Source organism: Arvicanthis niloticus, chromosome 14 (genome assembly GCF_011762505.2).
Source record: "Arvicanthis niloticus isolate mArvNil1 chromosome 14, mArvNil1.pat.X, whole genome shotgun sequence".
Taxonomy (NCBI): domain Eukaryota; kingdom Metazoa; phylum Chordata; class Mammalia; order Rodentia; family Muridae; genus Arvicanthis; species Arvicanthis niloticus.
In genome coordinates this window covers 73,000,645-73,021,508 of record NC_047671.1, presented here as the reverse complement: position 1 = coordinate 73,021,508, position 20,864 = coordinate 73,000,645, and the positions used below count along the sequence as shown (strand labels likewise).

General features: G+C 44.5%; 1 protein-coding gene across 3 annotated transcripts in view; it reads left to right on the top strand.

Annotated features, from left to right (window-relative positions):
* Positions 1-20,864, top strand: part of Lama3 (laminin subunit alpha 3) — a 237,054-nt gene that overhangs the window by 169,202 nt on the left and 46,988 nt on the right. For 2 of the 3 annotated variants that reach the window (XM_034518463.2, XM_034518466.2), the window contains 14 exons: positions 1,036-1,116; positions 4,466-4,572; positions 6,541-6,591; positions 7,670-7,821; positions 13,160-13,270; positions 13,362-13,473; positions 13,845-14,012; positions 14,633-14,829; positions 15,924-16,040; positions 16,667-16,821; positions 17,080-17,221; positions 17,999-18,101; positions 20,095-20,211; positions 20,297-20,476. In XM_034518463.2, coding sequence (XP_034374354.1) covers positions 1,036-1,116; positions 4,466-4,572; positions 6,541-6,591; positions 7,670-7,821; positions 13,160-13,270; positions 13,362-13,473; positions 13,845-14,012; positions 14,633-14,829; positions 15,924-16,040; positions 16,667-16,821; positions 17,080-17,221; positions 17,999-18,101; positions 20,095-20,211; positions 20,297-20,476 — 1,793 coding nt within the window. The remainder of the gene's footprint in view (positions 1-1,035; positions 1,117-4,465; positions 4,573-6,540; positions 6,592-7,669; positions 7,822-13,159; positions 13,271-13,361; positions 13,474-13,844; positions 14,013-14,632; positions 14,830-15,923; positions 16,041-16,666; positions 16,822-17,079; positions 17,222-17,998; positions 18,102-20,094; positions 20,212-20,296; positions 20,477-20,864) is intronic. The other variant, XM_076912977.1, reaches the window with a different exon arrangement.

The following is a 20,864-nucleotide window of genomic DNA, read 5'->3' as shown; positions in this document are numbered from 1 at the left end:
GGTGTGTGTCAGAGTACTGATCCACAAATAGAGGCACTTTGTAAGCCTACATGGCTTTTATCGTGGCTTCTTTCTGGGTAAAAAAGATTTCTCAAATATTTGTCAGTTTAGAGCTAAAAGAATTTTTTTTTTTTTTTTTTGCCACATAAAGTAGAACTTCCATTTTATTTTTCCCAAAACATCTTTCCTTCTGCCCTTACGAAAGAAACCACCTCTTTACATGGGCTTTGGTGGAGGTCGAGGTGCAGTGCCAGCAGGTCTGAATCGTGGTTGGGGTGTCTCGTCCTTCCGGGCTTCACGAGATCGATTCCTGACAACCTTGCTATGAATGGCCCAGCTCACACAGTAATGCAGCGCGACATAGAGCTTGGGAAGCACGGAAGCGTCGAAGACGCTGGCTTCAGATATGTCCTTGACAGCAGCAGCTTCTACAATGTTCCAAGTGACAAACTTCTTAATGGCCGCGTTCCTTTTTGGTACTACCAAAGGAATTGAAATTTCAGAACTTGATTAAAAAACAATGTAAAGCCACCAGCAAGGGTACCCCAGAAATTCCAGGGGGGTGGGAGAAACTATGTACTTCTCTCGGGCTCCCAAGACCTGACTGCCAGGGGAGGCTCCACATAGAAAAAACTGGCAGAAACCAGGAGACAATATTTGAAGAGAATCGGGACTTGCTGTTTGCTTTCCTGCCTGGACTTGTATCTCCTCTTTGCTATTCCTGGGCAAAGAGTGTTGTAATCATCTCTTCCAGACTGAGGTACTGTGTCTGTCTCCAGGAAAGGAATGTATTTATCCAAGCCAGAAAGAAAATGCATGCCTCTATTCAGCCCACTTGCCCAGGCTGAAGCTCTTCATCCTGCACCCTGGCGAGTCTCCAGGGGCAAAATTGTCTCCCCACACAACTTTCTTTACTCCAAACATTTCTCACAAAAAATTTCAATTTTCACTTCATGGATCCCGGTCTTTGTCATAGAAGACAGTGACCTCTTGGGGTTCTGTTTGCACTGAGGCACTCTCCTTGTCTCCCTGTAGTTTTGCCACTGGCTGTGCTGTGGAAGGAGGAGCCATGAGGTGTGCCTGCAGACCCGGATACACAGGAGCACAGTGTGAGAGGTAGGCTTCTTCCTGCCCTCTGTGCCACTGCCCACAGCACCCCCTTCACAAAAATCTGGAAAGATTTTCTGGAAGAGTTGCTGGACCGTCTTGTTGGGGGCTAGAATCCCACTTGTTGGGGACCGCACTAGCCCCACGTTGGGTGCCAAAATATGTTGAGGCCCAAGCTTGAGTCCCTGTTCAGGCGCCAAAAATGTCGGGGCCTAGGCTGCTCCACTTTGGGCGGCCTAAAATGTCGTGGCCCGAGCTGCCACTCCGGTCCTCGGGTTGGGGTTCAGCAAGAGAGAGAGTGAGGGCAGACTCGAAGAATGGAGACCAGACAGGGTGTGATTCAATCCCGTTTATTCTTCAGTCTCTCTTCCTCTAAGTGTCTCCTTCTCTGTCTCCTCTGTCTGCTGTGTCTGATACCTAATGTCTGATGTGTCTGAATCTGATCTGTTCTGTCTCTGCCTTTTATATGTCTCACTTCTAAGCCATGTCTCTAAGTTACACCTTTAATCATGCCCTTAGGTCTTGTCTCTAACTCTGATCTCTATACTTCTAAGTCATACTCTTAAGTCACACACCTTTAATCTCACACACCTTTAATCTCACGCACCTTTAATCTCAAGGTATCTAAACCAAGATTATCAGAGTGTGCTCAGCTGTTGTAGGCTATTGTAATCCAAGTCTCATGTCAGGGTATATGGCTCAAGATGGCTGCAAAGCTGATAGCCGCTTTCTTCTAAAAGTCGGCCCCCAACACCCACTGAGGGCTAGAAAAATTATGGGCAAAATATAAGACTGCTCACTTAATAAATTATTTTCTCTATGTTCATGTTTTAGAATGAGAATGAGGAGCACACGGCACACGGCACACACACACACACACACAGCACACACACACACACAGCACACACACACACACAGCACACACACACACAGCACACACACACACACACAGCACACACAGCACACACAGCTGATAGTCTCCATACATACATCAGCATGTGCCTGGGCCACATCCCCATCTCCACACATCCCCCTCCTCCCAGCATGCACTACAAACCGGTCCTTCCCACATCCTTATGTGCTCTTTATGTGACTCTCATCTTCTCACATAGGTCTATATGCCACTTCTAACCTCTTAAATACTGCTTCCCAAAATATTTGTACATACTTTTATTCCCATAGACAAATTCCTGCATGTGCCCACACCTAACTGTACACAGCTCTGTATACTGTCATCCTCGCCAACAGCCATCTATGTGTGTAAATAACTTTTACTTGTAATTCTAAATACATATTCCATAGCTTTATATATGCACGTGCAAGTGTCTGTACACGCGCGCGCACACACATATTCATACGCACACACACATTCACATGTTCACACAGTATATTTTGAACACTCAGGAAATCCTATTTATTTCCCAGACCCTGGTGTCTATCATAACGCTGGTCATATTAGATACATTTAGTAATGCTCATGAAACAAGAGAATAATGGTAACGGTTGAGAAGGACAAGTGTCCTAGAGATACACCTCAGTTATTCATGGGCAGATTGTCTCAAGTAGCTTCTATGCACTGAATGCTGTGTAGGTTGTATAAGGCGAAAGTTGCCTCAGGTTCTAATAGCCTTCCACACCACCTCCCAGTAATCCAAGGGCACACTGCATGAAATACACAAAGTATTTGGTTAACCTCCAGATCTGTACCCAGTATGAAACGTTGATGCTGTGGGGCACGAGACACCAAACTAACTGGGCTGGGTGGGGTTGCCTCTGAAGGGACAAGCAGCCAGCCTTGGAGAACAAGGGATGTGAGGGTCAGCTCACATGTGGAGATGGCAAGGGTGTGTAGGCTGGAAAAGGAGGGCTGGCCAGGTATTCCAGACATTGAACTGGGGGCTCACATCTGGCAGAACCTCTTCCTGGCTTAACCTCCTTATGACTCTGTACAAACAACAGAGTTAAAGCCAGAGGCAGGCTCGGTGTTTATTTGGGCAGCTGACTTGAAGAGACAGTTTTAATGAACAGTTCTCTCAGCATATGCTACACTTGATGTCTCTATACAAGTTATGGTTTCTTAATTAAGAGCATCATTTCATGAGTTCCAGGTTGATGACAACAATTTTTACTTATTAAACATGGGTTGCCCACCTAGATACTGTTCATTACATCCTGAATGACAAATAAGAAAGTCAAGGGGAGAAGTGGGAATTTACCATGTACAGATGTCTACTAGAACTTGGGCGGGGTGGCCTGCCAAAGGTAGGTGCAGAGAGGTTTTCTAGCTCCTCCCATGCCCTGCACACACCTCTCTCCCTTAGCCACAGGCAGCTGTATTCTCCGTTCCTTATTTCTATACTAATGACATCTGGGAAAGCATTGCTTCAATCTGCTATGCTTAGCTATGAAAGGAAAATAAAAGAAACGATTTTTTCTTGTAACTAGAAATGCATGCTTTTTAAGAATAAGGAAGAATTAAATGTCCCAGTTCTCTGTATGACCTTATAAAAGGTATATTGCACTTTTGATCTTTTTTGTCAAAACTTTAGATATAGGTGAGACATGAAAATAAAATATTTTAGACTGTAGATCTTCTTCAGAACAGAAGAATGCAGGGCTGGTCAGTATGTAAAGCCTAAGAACTAGCACTTTTGGCAGACCTCATAAGCCACTTCAACTTTATCAATAGAGAAGAGTTTCTGACTTCTCAACATAAAAATTTAACATGTTTTATTGTTCTTACTATCTGGCTTTAAGAGTTGAGGCCATATTTGAGACAAATTTAAACCCTGATGTTAGGACTTGACTCCTTCCTGTATTATCTAGAATGCTGTGGCTCGTGGCTGAGCTGCAGTCAGTAACTCTATCTCCTTATATACCCACTGCTGTAATTAATGTCAATGTAGCTTACACAGCCTTGAAATCACACATTAGGGAAAAGAGAAAGTCTTCCTCTGTGTAAGCATTCGAAACTCCTGCATTTATGGCTATGAATGCATTGGCTTCAAATTAAACAATATGTATGTGATGTCATCAGGAGATAACTCTTAATAAAATCGAGCATCCCCCACTTCTGTGTTGATCACACCATTTATTCCTCTGCCATCGGGCTACCCAGGCATCTGAGTGGTTAGGCGCACAAGCAAGTGAAGCAGAGGAGCAACCCCGTCTGCCTCTGCCTCCCGCCCTTACTAACCTCATTTACGGGATAAAAATGATGCCTTTTGTGAAGTGTTCATCCTTGTCAGTCTGCGTCACCTTCCCTGTTACCCAGCTGTGGTGCCTTAAGTAGGGAAAATAAGGTGTGATAAATGATGGGTTACTTGGGTGTTTCTTAGTCTTTCTGTGTTTTGTGTAGGTGTGCACCCGGGTATTTTGGGAACCCCCAGAAATTTGGAGGTAGCTGCCAACCATGCAATTGTAACAGCAATGGCCAGTTAGTCACTTGTGACCCCCTAACTGGAGGTAAGTTCAGTGCACATTCCTGTGGACCTGCATCTTAAAGTTGCTAGGATACAACAGTCTCACACACATAGTCTAGGACTGTAGCTCACAAATTGCCCCTTCTCTCGACAGGCCTGGGAATGCTTGTGTAATGGTGGTAGATCTGAGGAATCATTACTTCAATTAGGTTTTTAAAAGTCAATTGTTTTAAAAACCCAATGAGCCATATCTCAAATAACTCCAGACCCTCTGGTGATTTTATGGAGATATTCTTTGGACACTATAGGGTTTTTTTAACTTTATTTTAGAGTTACATGGCTGTGTCTGCCTGAGAGTATGTACACGAGTGCCAGTGTCAGTGGGGGTGGGAGACTCTCCCTGCCCGGAGCTGGAATTGAAGTTAGCACCTGATGTAGCTGTTGGGACTTGAACTTCGGTCGTTGGCAAAGCAGCTCTTACTGCCTGGGCTGTCTCCCTACTTGCACTCTACAGTTATTTTGTATCAGCTCTTTTCATGTGAACCTGAAGAAATTAGTCTTCTTTCTCTCTTAATTAAGATGTGGTCAAGTCAGAGGTGTGAATGGTATATACTGTGTGAAAGACAATTTGTCACAGTTTCTATGGATTCATTCAGAAAAACTTAGACAAAACAAGAATATTTACTTCTTTCATAGAAAACATTAATATTACATGTTAGGGAAGTGGCACATATACACTTAGGTAAACTCTCTTAAAGCAAAAATTATTTTTCTTGGGAGGTTGGTATCCCCTTTTTATTTCTAAATAACTATTGAGGGTTTCTACCTCACAACTGGTTGTATAGATCCTGACTAAAGGACACAGAAACACCACAATTTATTAATAAGCTGTAGGCACTATGCTGGGCAGGTTCTGAGCTATTCTAACTCTTCCACCTGTTAAAACCCATACAAATGTCAGTCACTTGCCCGTCTGGTGTCCCCCAGGCTGCTTCTGCTCCACTGGCCTGTCCTCAGAGAGCACTTCTCTTGGCCACATGCTGCTGGTCCATCCTGTTTGAAGGCAACCTCCTCCTCTCTCTTCACCTGCCTCTCAACCCAGTCCCACCTCCTATCCACCCTCTCTGTCCAGTAAGAAGCCCTAGACACTTACTGACCAATCAGGAATTAATGGGATGCATTCTTCACAGTACATAGGATAACACAGCATCCCAGTCTCAGGTTACAGTCTGGTCTGGGGCACAGTATTTAGCTTCTGAGTACACAATGCACAAGATAAACTCCAACGCTTTCTCATCTTATATTTGTGGGCAAGTTGAAGAACTAAACCAGGAACGCAGATAAAAGCTTATCAAGCAAGTGTCCCCAAAGGAAGACACAAACCAAATGATACCGGTCCAGATCAATCACTTTAGAGACTGAGCCAGGGATTCAGAAGTTCAAGGTTGGCCTGGGCAACTTCTTGATAGTTCAGCAGTTCAGAGTGCTTGCTGCTCTTCCAGAGGACCACAGCTCAGTACCCACTCTGCAGATCAGGAAGCTCATAGCTGTAACTCCAGCTTCCGGGGACCTAAGGCCCTCTTCTGGCCTTCACAGATAACTGCATAAATGAGGCATATACACACACCTACACATAAATAAAATAAAAATAAATCCTAAAATAACTGAAGTAACAAGGAAGACTGACAATGTAGCTCAGAGGGACAGCATCTGCCTGGCATGTGTGATGTCCAGGTTGCATCTCTACCAAAGGAGGAAAAGAAAGGTAGGAAATACCGTTCCTGAGGAACCACGTTGCTTATGAAAGAAAAAGTAAATGTAATGAAGGGGGGCCACCAGAAAAGGTTCTACTCAGGTTGATGGCATGGGTGACTCTGGGAAAGGCAGGCCAGTGATGAGTTTATGACTGGCACCCAGCACCTTCTAAAACAGGCTTTTCTGGAAACCAAGTTAAAGGGCAGGTGAAAAAAAATTTTCATAAAATTGTTTCCTTTTTGTCCCTTGATTTTAGACTGTGTAAGCCAGGAACCCAAAGATGGCAGCCCTGCAGAAGAATGTGATGGTAAGCCTAGACCCCTCCCTGCCTTCCCCGGCAGGTTGCACGAATGCTGCGACTACCCAAAAGCTCCCTGTATTCTCAAAGGAAATACACACACACACACACACACACACACACACACACACACACACACACACACACCAGCTAATTTTGATATGCCTTGACTAGCTTAATGGTCGGGCACTTCTAAACCTCCCCATGGCTAGCAAACATTCCCTTCCAGCATTCCTGAGTTAACATCTTTAAAAATATATATTTCATCTCCACTACCCCAGACACAATTGAGGAAGCAGGCCCTTTAAGTTTCATCTTTCTGCTTCCCCATCATGGTGATTCTCTGTCTCCTTCCTTCCCCACAGTCCCTTGTCTCAGCAATCTAAAAGCCCCACTCCATCTCCCTGCCCAGCCATTGGCTGTACGGCAATTCTTTATTATAAATTGAAGCCAGCTGGGGGGCAGGGACCCTCAGGTCTGGAAGCAAGGCTTTTGGGAGCCAAAGTAAAACAAAGCATCAGAACCAATTCCCAACACAGGGAGGGGCAATATTGGCTCAACTCTTGCCCCTGTCAGCTCCCAGCTTTCTATTATCAACAGGCCTCCTTACCGCTCCCGGTCTCAGTTTTATATGGAGAACAGACACACAGTGCCCACCTCAGACAACTTGTGGGGACTTTCTGAAGATGTCACATCACTTAATATCTAGTTATCTGTGTGTAACAGCGCATGTCTGTGAGCACATCGCTCGGGATGCTGAGACACAAGGATCACTAATTTGATGTAGACTGGGCTACTTAGTGCAACCCAGGCTCAGAAACAGTCAATCAATAAGAATCACTAGCAGACACTCCATAAACAAAGGGTAATTACTATTGTTTTCCCAACACACAAAATAAGCAACAAACTGCTAAGAGTCATTGTTCCTAGTAAAAATGCTCACACACATCCGGGTCTCACCTCTTCAGAGTGCATGTGCCTCCCTGAGCCACCTAGGGCTGTGACTTCTGCCTGTGATGGTCTGTGTTGAGGGGACAGTGTTCTCTTGCCTTCTCTGGGCTCCAGCCTTTTACTGTGGCCCCTGCAGACTGCGACAGCTGTGTGATGACACTCCTAAATGACTTGGCCTCCATGGGTGAGGAGCTCCGCCTGGTGAAGTCAAAGCTGCAGGGGCTGAGTGTGAGCACTGGTGCTCTGGAACAGATCCGGCACATGGAGACGCAGGCCAAGGACCTGAGGGTAAGCTTTCAGTGGGGATCCAGACCAGCGCTCAGCAAGGATGACTGTGCCTTGCTATCAGGCTGCCAGTTCTGAGACCCTCTATGTATTCTCCAACCTATAGATACTCACATCCCTAATACAGAATAGTGTTTTCTTAAGATCTAGCACTATTGCTTGTAAACTTTAAATCACGTCTAGATTGCTTATAATAATTGATAAGTATAAATTCCATCCAAATAACTATTCTATTGCAATGTTTATGGAGCAATGAAGAAAAACATTATGACATAGTCAGTACAAATACTTTTTTTTTTTCTCAAAATCTTTGGACTCCACAGATGAATGTTCCTTAAACAGGAGTCAGGGTACAGATGACCCCACTTAAAGCCCAAGGGTTTCCTTTCTCCCCCTGATACAAGCGAAGAGTCAGTTTTCACTGGTGAGAAGCACTCGCTGCCACACAGGCTGACACTCGTAAGTGGGAGCTCACTGCTCAGTGGACATTCCTGGGCTTCCTTGTCTAATAAAGTGTTCGGTTCTGTGACCTGCATTCAGGAGGCTCAAACACAGCCTTATTCAAAGCTAGTATATAATTCCTCTTAAAATAGTTGCTAGAACTTTCTAGGGAAGTATATAAGGCTATATAGTCCTTAGGTGGTTTGTGTTCTAATGATCAGTATATTGAATTTTAACAAATGGCATTAAGCTCTGTAGTTTATTTATTTCTTCATGAGTAAGAGTTGGCTATGGATCCCTTCAAATAATGGGTCTATTTCACGCAAATGACCAAATGTATTCACTCCAAATACTTCAGAGGTCATCTCCTGTTAACAGAATTAACAGGAGATCTGTTAACTCTGCCATGTCACTCACACACACACAAACACACACACACACACACACACACACACACACACCCCTCCATGGTATTTTTTACTTGTGTCTTCCTCTCAACTATCAACTTCATTGATTTTTTTTCTAGTTCATCAATTTTTCTGTTTTCAAATTTTCTGATTTCTGTTCTTTTATCAGTCAAGACAGAAACATTTATTATTACTATTTTGATATTTTATTAACTCTCTGAGAATTTCATAGAGTGAATCTGGATCATATTGATCTGTAGCGGGAGATATTAGAAATGAGATGTCTGGCTTGGCTCCTGCCATGTTCCTGCACTAATAACTGCTACTAGTGGGCTACCTGGTCTCCGCTTGGTGTCTTCCCAGCTACTCTCTCTAGCTAGACCCTGTTGTGACCAGTCTCAGTCGCTGTGCTTCCAGCTCTGGTTCACTTGTCTTTGGAGCTACTAATTCCTTCACAGCCATAACCACCCGGTTGTTATGGACCCACCTTCCAGTAACCCAGTAAATCAAAACTCTTGGTACTTAAAGTTAACCAATGGATTTATATATATATATATCAATAAAACCTCAATACCCAAGATGCCCACACAGATTAGAAAGTTATCCCAGTATTCCTAACCTTTAGATTTCATATCTTTCTATTTACTTGAATCACAGGGGTCTAAGTCCACTGCCATTTTGCCTTTCTCCTCTTTCTGTGTCTCTCTGCATCTCTTTTCATCCCTCTGCATCCCTCTGCATCACTCTGCATCCCTGTCTCTCTGCATCTCTCTGCATCCCTGTCTCTCTGCCACCCTTAGCTCTGTCTCCCTTTTTCCTGTCTTAATCATAGGCCTCCCACTGAAAATAGAATGAGCAGGGAAGTTTCTGCCACATTGATCCTCTTAATTCCTTCAAGATCCATGCCCAGCTTCCCATGTCCCATAACTTCATGTCCTTTTTTGTTAAAAAACAACCAACCAGTTGACACCAATGTGTGTTACTCCCAAGTGTGCAGCCACCACTTGAGCATGGTGGACTTACTCAGAGCCACATCCTCAAATGAAATGGACTCTTCCTGCTCTGGAAGCCATCAACTGTCAACATCTCCTCAGTTGTGGGTGGGGCTCATGAGCTCCTCCCAACTCCATGCTGAAGTGTTCACTGGCTTAATCTTGTCTTAATCTTGTGCAGACAGCCACAACTGATGAGAGTTCAGGAATGTGGTGGTCCTGCTATCCTGGAGTCAGTTTCAGTCTGATCTTTCCTGACTCTGGCTTCCATCCCCCTCTTCCACAGTGGTCCCTGAGACAGGGGGAGTGGAGTGATATAGGCATCCCATTTGTGTCGAGAATTCAACTGACACTTATTCTCAGTACTGTGACCAGTTGTGAATTTCTACATTAACTACCAACCATTGCGCAAAGAAACTTCTCTGAGGAGGTCTAAGAGCTGTGCTAATCTTTCTGTTATGAGATACAAATTTTGTTCAGGTTATGGACAAATCAAGTTGGTACTGACCAGGAAGCTTCCTCCTTGCTGAGTAGCTCTCATAGTACTGGAAGGTTCTCTGCAGGCTACTGTGGAGAAATGTTAGTAACTACCTTACCCAGCTGTGACCCTTATAAAGCATAGTATTGACCAGCATGGTAAGATGAGTGCATGGCTGCAACAGTGCACAAATCTCATAGCGGTGACCAAGTGGGAGGAGACATGGCTGCTATGGTAAAGCTCATAGTGGTGACCAAGTGGGAGGAGACATGGCTGCTATGGTAAATCTAGCCAGGAACCAGACTGGGGAGCTCAGGGGCCTCAGGGGTGAACCTACTATTCTTGTTCTGCTAAGTGGACACAGTATCAAACTTACCTGATTTCTACTCTTACCCACTTATTTTGGTTTTTCTTTGAACATTCTGTAAAATAATTTGCTATTCATTATCTAGTTTCTTATGATTAAAGCTCACTTTACTGATTTAAAAGTTTCTTGTTACTAACATAAGCATTTAATGTTGTAAAAAAAAAAAAAAAAAAAACTGCTTCCCTTAAATATTACCTGTGCTGTATACCACAGACTTTATAGTATTGTGTTTTTATTCTCATTCAGTTCAAAACATTTTCCTATTTTCTTGTGACATATGAATAACCCATGAGAAATTTATTAATTTCTAGATCAGAGATTTTTTTGATGACCTTCTAGTACTGATGCATAATTAATCGTTTTGTGGTCAGAAGCAAACTATGTATGAATTTAATGCCTTTGATCAAATGTTGAGGTTTGTTCTGGAGCTGGAATATAGTCCATCTGGGTCGGCATTCTCAGTGTCCTTGGAAATAAGGGGTTTGGAGGGTATTCTGAGAAGTGTTGGGGCCACAGGGTCTGAGTCAAGCTCTCTCAAGTAATGCTGAGGGTTTTTCTTCCCATTAATGGAGGCTGAACACACAGCCCCGAAACTGTCCAGTGCTCAATGCTGGCCACAGGAGAAAAGAGGCAGGTCATGGAAACCCATCAGCCCGGACCCGTGCTGGACAACATCGTCCCAGTGTATGACGAGTCCTGAGTCTTAGACTCAGGGAGCAGGGTTTCCAGTGGGAGCTGCACTAGTTATGAGGTCACTGGAGATGACGAAAGGGAGAGGGAGAGGACTCCCAGTGATTGCATGGTCCTGCCAGTGTTCAGCAGCCACACCAGTCAGAATGCAGTCGGTCAGAGATGACAGCACATTAGAGAAATGAAGATGACAGGATAGTTGGAATGTTCCTTAAAAGAGCAGCATCCACTGGAATTAAAGAAATGAGATGAGAGGAACCTCACTGGAAATCAAGTAAGAAGCAGAGATAAAAGACCCAACGGAAAACCATGGGCATGGGAAGCTCCGCTTACTCAAGTACAAGGCTTGAGTAGATGTGGTAAAGCCAAGACTAGACACGCCGAGAGAGGCTTTGGGCAAATCATCAGGCGTGTCTGGAATGAGCCACACCAGCGGCTCTGTCTGAGTACAGAGAGGGTTAAAGGTAATTCTGAAAGAGTGGCTCCTTTTCATCCCGTAAGGGACTTGATGCCATAGTTTATAGGTTTAATATAGAGAAGAAGATGAAGAAAAAAATCTTCCTGCTGTAAGAGAAAAGGAAGCCTCATGAGTTAGTTGCTTTAATGATGTGGTGCTATGCTGCCCTGAACTTCTCCACACAGATGCTGTGTGCTAGCTTCTGTTCTTAGCATCTCACTGAATCTCACGTGAGTGAGGAGACGTGAGACGTCTGTGAGGAGAACTGTTTTCGTCTAGGGACACTCGAGCTAAGTAAGAAGAGCTGCCTAAAACCACTCCCCTAGGATGTGGCTCAAGAATTCAAGTCACCACCATGTCTAAAGGCCATGCTTTGGCCACCTCCACCATGATGCTCCAGCTTTCTCATCCTAAAGTTATGGCCACCCATCTCACTGCCCTGTGTCACAGAATCTGGCAGCTCAGTAAAAATGAGCTGGCATTTCTGAGTACTTTTGAGTACATATGTACCCAGCAGATTAGAATAGACTCACCTGCTGAGTCACAGAGATGGGGTCTGGTTTACCCCACATTGTCTCTAAGATACATTGAAGGCAATAGAACATGCGTTTGTTTGTTTGTTTGTTCTGACCTGGTGCGATCACTGGTGCACTGTGCAGCCCCAGACACGCCATCTCACTTCCTTAAGATCCCAGCCTCTCATTTGAATCCGAGGGCATCCAGCTATATCAACTAGCAATTTCTCTATAGCTGGAACCAGAGTCTTTGAATCTACGGGTTTTGTTTTTTTTTTTTTTTTTTTTTTTGGGTTTTTGTTGTTGTTTTCGGTACAACAATCAGTTATATGTACTGCTTTTTTTGATGACTACAGATTTTTTTAAGTAAGTATATTTTATAATCTAGAAATAGATATATTGGGTAAGTAGTAGTATTTTCTGTTACAAGGTAAGGATGTTAATTCAAGTAAAAAAAAAATCATCTCTTGTCTTGTGGATTTGCTCTACTCTGGGTCTTTAATGCCCCTCCCCCAATGCCTAGGCTCTGAGGGCTAGTCCCTGGAGTGTAGCTTTTGGTGACTGGTAGGAAATGTTAGAGGTAAAGGTAAATGATTTAGGATTGGGTACATGTTCTCGTGGGAGGGGGACTTGTGATACCCCAGCCCCTCCTTGGTTCCATTTCCTTGCTCACAATGTGCTTCTACCATGAAGTGCTGACCACTCGGGGACCCAAAGCAGTGGGACCAAGTGGTTGGGGTCCGCAACCTCTAAAGCTGTAGCCAAACGAAGCTTTTTATTTTCAGCTGATTATCTTAGGTAATAACAAGTTGACTGTGGTGGTTGAAAGAGGGCCAGCTTTATTTCAGGACTCTACTTTAGTTTGCATCAGAAAGTAGGCTTGTCTTATTTCAAAGAACACCATATTTCCATCCCATAAATCCAGCACTGGTCTTGTTGAATGAAACTTACCTGTCTGCTCCAAAGTGAGGTTTATCTCTGTATCTGCATTCAGAACCAGCTGCTTGGCTTCCGTTCCACCATCTCAAGTCACGGGTCCAAAATGGATGGCCTGGAAAAAGAACTGAGCCATTTGAACCGGGAATTTGAAACTTTACAAGAAAAGGTGATGTACTAATTTCTCCCTTTGACGATACTTTCAGTTTTATTTTCTCTTTTAATGTAATTCACTGAAAATGAGTTTATTTTTCATGTAGGCGCAGGTCAATTCCAGAAAAGCGCAAACATTATATAACAACATTGACCAGACAATCCAAAGCACCAAAGAATTGGACATGAAGATTAAAAACGTCATTCAGAATGTGCACAGTAAGAAGTTACCCAGTCCAATTAAAACTTTTTTTGTTTGTTTGGTTTTGTTTGTTTGTTTGTTTCAGTACCAGATTTTTTATTTCACAGTCATAATATCTTTTTTTTTATTTTATATTTTATTTACATTTCAGATGCCATCCCCTTTCCCCAATTCCCCTCCCTAGAAAACCCCTATCTCATGCCCCCTTTTCCTTTTTGCTTTTATACAATTTTTTAAACAATTAAAACTTTTATTGTATAATCTTTGTTATGTATTTTGAGAGCTCAGCATTATGAAAGAAGATCCCACAGTGATACTTAAAGATGCACAGGATTCTCTGCAAAGCTTCCAGAGCCCTCAGTTTGATAAGCTACTTGATGTTTTCCAGTTCTCCTGAAGCAGATCGCTAGGCCAGGTGGAGAAGGACCGAACTTGCCAGGGAGCGACTGGTCCAGGGAGCTGGCGGAAGCTCAGCGTATGATGCGGGAGCTGCGAAGCCGAGACTTTAAAAAGCACCTCCAAGAAGCAGAGGCCGAGAAAATGGAAGCCCAGCTCTGTAAGGCCAGGCCCAGATTCCCACATCCACTATTTATTAGCTTGAAGTGCCGAATCCTAAATGCAATCTAAAGCACCAGGCCGCAGGAGGAAAGACTCACATCAGCAAACCTTGCTGTTCGAGGCTGCGCACCAGAAACGGGGCTTCCCTTTCCGCCCCTGGAGCCAAGTCTCTTCTCTAAGGTTTCCAAGAGGCATGAAATCTTACCACGGTGTGCATACCCCCAAAATAATTCTAACATTCAAATATTTGTGCCGTGTCCCCTCACCCACACATATACCTCTTTTCCCCCTCGAAGGTGAAATCTCCCTCTTTAGCCCAGGCCGGTCTAAATCTTCCAGCCTCAGCCTTCCAAGTGCTAGGATTACAGGCTTGTCTTCGGTAACACGAGAATGAGAGCTCCTGCTCTCGGGTACTTACGGCAGGCAAACATGGCAGTTCATAAATGCACATGATAGGTCTACATAAGTAGTGCTTTCCCTTCTTGTTCCTTCCAAGGCTGGGGGGGGGGGCGGGGGGGGAGTCATAGACTGAGCAAGAATTCAGCTCTTCTGTAGTTCTGGGCCCCTAGCTTCACTAAACTCATCTCTTAAGAAAAGATCATAAATTATATGTTGCAGTACTGAACCGGATCAGGACCTGGCTAGAATCCTACCAGGTGGAAAGCAACGGCCTGCTAAGGAATATTCGGGACTCATTAAGTGATTATGAGGCCAAACTGCAGGACCTGCGTTCCATCCTCCAGGAGGCTGCAGCCCAAGCAAAGCAGGCTGCCGGCCTCAACCAGGAAAACGAGGGGGTTCTGGGAGCCATCCAGGTGAGCCGCAGGCAGGAGGGAACCAGGGGCCTGTCGAGTTATTCTACCTCAGACCCTGATCTAACAGGCGTGAGGCATTAAATGTAAGACTGGAATCATTTCCCTTCACTGCTGCCAGAAGATTCCGAAGCCACAGACAGAGCCTCACAAACTGCCACAGCCTGTCCATGGCTGGAGAGTAACTGAAAGATAAATTTTGCTGAGTAGATGAGATATTCATTACGTCCGAGTTAATCCAATGTGTGTTTCATATGTTTTCAGAAACATTTTGTGTCAGATATTGTAATAGTCACCAACATAGGCATTTGAAACAGTTATCTACCTGTTTATAGGGAAGAGGCAGAAACATAGGTCACGTCCCATTGTAATGGCAGAATATAGATAGAGCTTAACACACACACACAGACGCACACATGATAGATAGATAGATAGATAGATAGATAGATAGACAGACAGACAGACAGACATGGACAGACAGACAGATAGATAGAGACTTTCTTTCTGGCATTTGGAATCAGACCCAGCGTCTCATGTTAGATGACTGTTTTAATACCAAGCCAATACCCCCAGCCATATATATTTTGATGGTAAATATCCTACACTAAAACAACAGCAAAAAACTGTGAATAACACGGATTGGCTCCAAAAGAGGAGGGAGCTGATAAGTGTGAATCCGTGTCTCCTCAGTGGGTAACACACTCAGCTCTCAGGGCTGACCTGACCTGTGCATCTCTTACTCGGGTGCCTCCTGCATGTTCCCTGGCACTGCTGTGCAGAGAGGCAACTGTTCCTGTTTCGTTTAGTTAAAATCTATGCCCTGTTCTCTAAGGCAGATCTTAATAACATGCCCCACCTCACTGGTGGAGTCACTGAGTGTATGAGGCTTCTTCAGCCATGGTAACAGAGGATACCATGGTAACAGAGCAACATGCAGTGAGACTTCCGGCCTCATCATTTGTAGCAGGCTAGGCTATTGTCAGCTTCAAGAAACTATCTTTACTCTGACATGTTTGCTGTTGTCCTGTAAAGATTGTCTGTGCTTCCTGCTAATGTGTCATGGCAGGTGTGAACATGGGCTCTTTTATTCTCTCCAGAGACAAATGAAAGAAATGGATTCCCTGAAGAATGATTTCACCAAGTACCTGGCCAGAGCAGACTCTTCCCTGCTGCAGACCAACAATCTACTGCAGCAGATGGACAAGAGCCAGAAGGTAGCAGAGACTTCTGGTTTTCTAGAAACAGCCAAACTAGTCAACTGCTATTGTCAGGAGACATGCAATAGGTTAAGCTATTTCTTTTTGAGTACACCCCGTTTTCCCAGTAACGGCAGGCTCTCTGTGGGGGAAGAATCAATGCTGGGGACCCTTTAAGTCTGTCTACATTACCTCATTTTTCTGCAACGATCAAGTCATCTTTGTGGTAACGAAAAAAGTATTGCAATGCTATTTTAAGAGTACGAAAGATGCCTTTCTTAATGGAAGACACTGAAGACTTGATAAAAGCTTGACAGACTTCTTATGGGCATTTCAAAAGAATCTTTCACAGTGTCTGTTTCTGGATCGCAAGAAGCCTTTCCATTTAGCAGAACCCCACCTTGCTGATGACAGTGCAACTCTAAAAACCTTACAAAGAGGGTGTCCGTTAGAAGGAAGGCATCCAAGATGGTTGCAAACTTAGATTGTTGTCAGCTCTACTGTCTGAAGTAACTAAGGAGAAGTCGATATGATGAAATGACTTAGCAAAGATGGCTTCTCAGTAGAAACATCATTTGTGAAGGAGTTTAGAAAATGGCAAACATGCATATTCCTTATTGTGTTTGTCTATTTGTATAAAACAGGAATATGAAAGCTTAGCTGCTGCTTTAAATGGAGCAAGACAGGAACTGCGTGACAAAGTCCGAGATCTCTCCAGATCGGGCGGCAAAACAGCCCTGGTGGTGGAGGCAGAGAAGCATGCGCAGTCTTTACAGGAGCTGGCAAAGCAGCTGGAAGAGTGAGTGTTTCCTGCAGAGGTCCAGGTGTCATAAGCATCACCCATCCCCTGGGCTGGCTAGGACCCTGGAGCAGGGAGGAGGGCTGGACGAAGGCCAAAGCCCCACCCAGAACCCATAGACCCAGCCAAAACCAGACTTGCAATGAGGTGTCTCTCAGATGGAGTTCACAGCATACGCCACGCAGTCACTGGAAGGGTGGCAGCCCCAGGCAGAGAAGGGACGCTGGATGGCCTAACCTGCCCCGTCTCATCTTCCAGGATAAAGAGAAACACCAGCGGGGATGAGCTGGTGCGCTACGCTGTGGACGCTGCCACGGCCTATGAGAACATCCTCAATGCCATCAGAGCAGCCGAGGATGCAGCCAGCAAGGCCGCCAGTGCCTCGGAGTCTGCCTTCCAAGTGGGTACCGGGAGCTACACCGGCAGCTTGCTGGACTGGCTCTGGAGGCAGTTCTTTGCTTACTCTCCCATGCATACGACAGTGTCAAAAATATTATTCATTTAAAATCAGAGCTTGTTATATGTGCCAGACTGGAGTTTGGTTTTGGTATGGGTCATTTCTGCATTTATTGACTATTTGATATTAGGAGCGTGATTTAAAATTTATTTATACAACTAAATAGAAAATATACTGATGTTAATTTTGAAACTAAACAGATATTTTATCCTGCAAAAGCACTTTTATGCCTTAATTAAAAACTGGCATTTACCAAAAGAAAGTTTTTTTTTTTTTTTTTAAATTAACTGGATTGCCATTCTCTCTTAGTGCTTTGGTCTTAATCTGGGCATGTCTACAGAGGCCTTCAGTATCTTTGACGTACCATATAATATCCCTATGTCCAAGAAATAGGGGATAGAACATTAAACAGTAGAGTTAGGAAGTTGGGCCTTGGAAGAGGGAAGATTTTCAGGTTCCAAAGCGTAAAGGCCTTAAGGCAACTAAATGATTACAGGGGCTTTGTATGGCTGTGCCATCTGTCACCACAGATCAGCCCAGCTCCCCAACCACGGATGTCTGCCTAGAATCCTAACCACATAATTAGGCAACAGTGCATGCCTCTCAAATCTCGATCTTTAAAGACTAAAGATAAGGGATTTAAGGCTAAGGTGGAAAGTCTTACTCCACACTTCCCAAGGCTTAGTGTCTGCTTAAGGCTGATAAATGTTTTGCTTCCAGACAGTGATAAAGGAAGACCTTCCAAGAAGAGCTAAGACCCTGAGTTCTGACAGCGAGGACTTGTTAAATGAAGCCAAGATGACACAGAAAAGGCTACAGCAAGGTATTAAGAGGGGCAGATGGCAGGGACACTCAGGGGCTTTAATCGGCCTGTGGGCACACATGAGCGGTCTGATATGAAAGTGGGTTTTGAATTCCATGTAGAGGATACTTCTGTGCTATGGTTTGTGTTACTGATGCCATGCATTCACCCAGCATCCTAAGGAGCCCTATCTGTCAGGCATGAATGAATGTGATGCAGGCCTTACACAGATGAAGTCTTGAGAATGATAGTCTTCCTTGGCCTGACTGTGGAGAACACTGTGATCATGGCCGTGGGAAGCCACATATGAAAGTCATTAACTCCAGACCTTTACAGAAACTGCTTCAAGGCGTCCTAAGTCCTAAAATCTTAGCAACTGAAAGTACCAAGAAACAATCACAGCTAACATGGGGCATGAGAACACTTTAAGTTTGTTTACCTTTGATAATTTTTCATCTTATATACTTTATAAAAAATGAATTAAATTGCCTTAACATGGAGGTACAGCTCATGGAGCAGAAGCTTCGAGACACGGGGATAGAAGCCATCTGAAAGTCAGGAAGCCCCAGGCTGCCTCTTGAATTTTTATGGCCTTTCCCAGGAAGCCACAGACAGGCAGGCGTCTGGACTCAGTCTTTGCTTAATTTCTCAGTCCCTTCTGATGAATTAGGTTTATACATTTTATACATTTTATACATTTTTACTACATATTTTTGAGTATCAAATGTGTAAAAAGCAAAACCCAGAAAAAGTATGTTCTAACACGCAATCGTTAATCAACATTAAGATTTTATGAAATTATGTTTGCCTTGTTTATAACACTGAGCTTAGAGTGGGTTGCTATGGGGTTAGAGCGGGTTGCTATGGGGTTTTGTTGTTGCTTGTATATTTGCTTTTCACGATGCTGTGAATCAAACTCAGGTCCTGGAGCAGACCAATCCCCATGTGAATCCACCTCTTTCAGTGCTCAGGTGACATACAAGGCTGTGTCCAGGAGGAGTGTTTTAAGTAGGGTAGGCTATTAACTGTGTTAACTAAAGCAGCCCTGGAATTCTAAGGAGGCCCGTGTCTCCATCGTGGTGTGGCTGGCTCATGTCCCCAACATAGTGTGGCTGGCCCATGTCCCCAGCGTGGTGGCTGGCCCATGTCCCCAGCATGGTGTGGCTGGCCTGTGTTCCCAGCGTGGTGGGGCTGGTTGCTTGCCACATCCCAAAGGTGGCTGCAGGAGGAGCTGGGATGTAGACTGGAACCTTTTGTTTACCACTTTATCTTTATTCTGTCCCTTTGAGTATCTCCAGTGAGAACCCCAAGGACAGGTCCATTCATTGTTCTGCAGGAGCAGAAACAAATATCCACTCAGTGTCCTTTGTGCTCACCCAAGAACAGTCCTGTCTTGGCTGCAGGTTCCCCCATTAACAGTCCTGTCTTGGCTGCAGGTTCCCCCTTAACAGTCCTGTCTTGGCTGCAGGTTCCCCCTTAACAGTCCTGTCTTGGCTGCAGGTTCCCCCTTAACAGTCCTGTCTTGGCTGCAGGTTCCCCTTTTGCATCATCCATTTGCTCATTCAAGCATTTGTTTACTGAACAGGTGTGTCCCAATACTAAGTCCCAACCAGTGCCAGACACACCCTGCATGTTGGGCCACAGCTGTTAACAAGGTAGACACTCTTTCAGTAAGCTTTCCTCTGCTTTGGTCAGAATGAAAGTCCAGCTGTCCCCTGATTTATTTTGCATCTCCCCTTCTTTGTGTGTCCCTTCATGAAGTCAATCACCACAAGGCTCTGGTAAGCTGCTCTTCCAGCCACTGTGACCAGAGATGCCCATGTCCGTGGGTCTAGGTACTGCAATGGCATCTGTGGGATAGGGATCAAGGTACATATATACTCAGTGGTCTGCAGACACTGCTCACTTCAGAGGCCACAAATGCACATGGAAGATTCAAATCCACGAAGTAATTGCTTCTTGGTGTCCCCCTTCCTCCTTTCCTCCCTCCCTCTCTTTCCCTCCCTTCCTTTAGAAGTCAGTCCAGCTCTCAACAGCCTCCAGCAAACCCTGAAGACTGTATTGGCTCAGAAGGACCTGCTGGATGCCAACCTCACCACCGCCCGTGATGATCTTCGTGGGCTGCAGAGAGGTAATCGTCACTCCATACCACTGGCCGTGGTTTCTTGGGAAGAACGTCTCAGCTCCTTACACCTCCCTACTCGTGTGTGCACTAGGTGATATCAACAGTGTGGTCAACAGTGCAAAGAGCATGGTCAGGAAAGCCGCTGGATTAACAAGTGAGGTCCTGGACGGGCTCAACCCCATCCAGACAGACTTGGGAAGGATTAAGGACAGCTATGGGAGCACCCGGCATGAGGACTTCAACAAGGCTCTGATGGATGCCAATAACTCAGGTACCAGACATCCTCAGGTCGGGATGTCTTAGCTGTGTTCTTCATTGCTAAGAACTTGATCCATTTCAGTTCCTTTCTGGTAAATTCTGACCTCAAATTAGAATATTAGAAAATAGTTTCATATAATACATTCAAATAGCACAGGTGTACTGTTAGAGAGACCAGGGAGGATGTCTCATTTTGTGTTTTATATGTGATGTGTATGTATGTGTTTGTGTGTACATGAGTGTAGAAGCCAGAGTTCATGTTAAATATACTCTTCAGTCACCTTCCTTCCCCCTTCCTTCCTTCCTTCCTTCCTTCCTTCCTTCCTTCCTTCCTTCCTTCCTTCTCCCCCTCCTTTCTTCCCCTCTTTTCCTCTTCCTTCCTTCTTTTCTTTCCTTCCTTC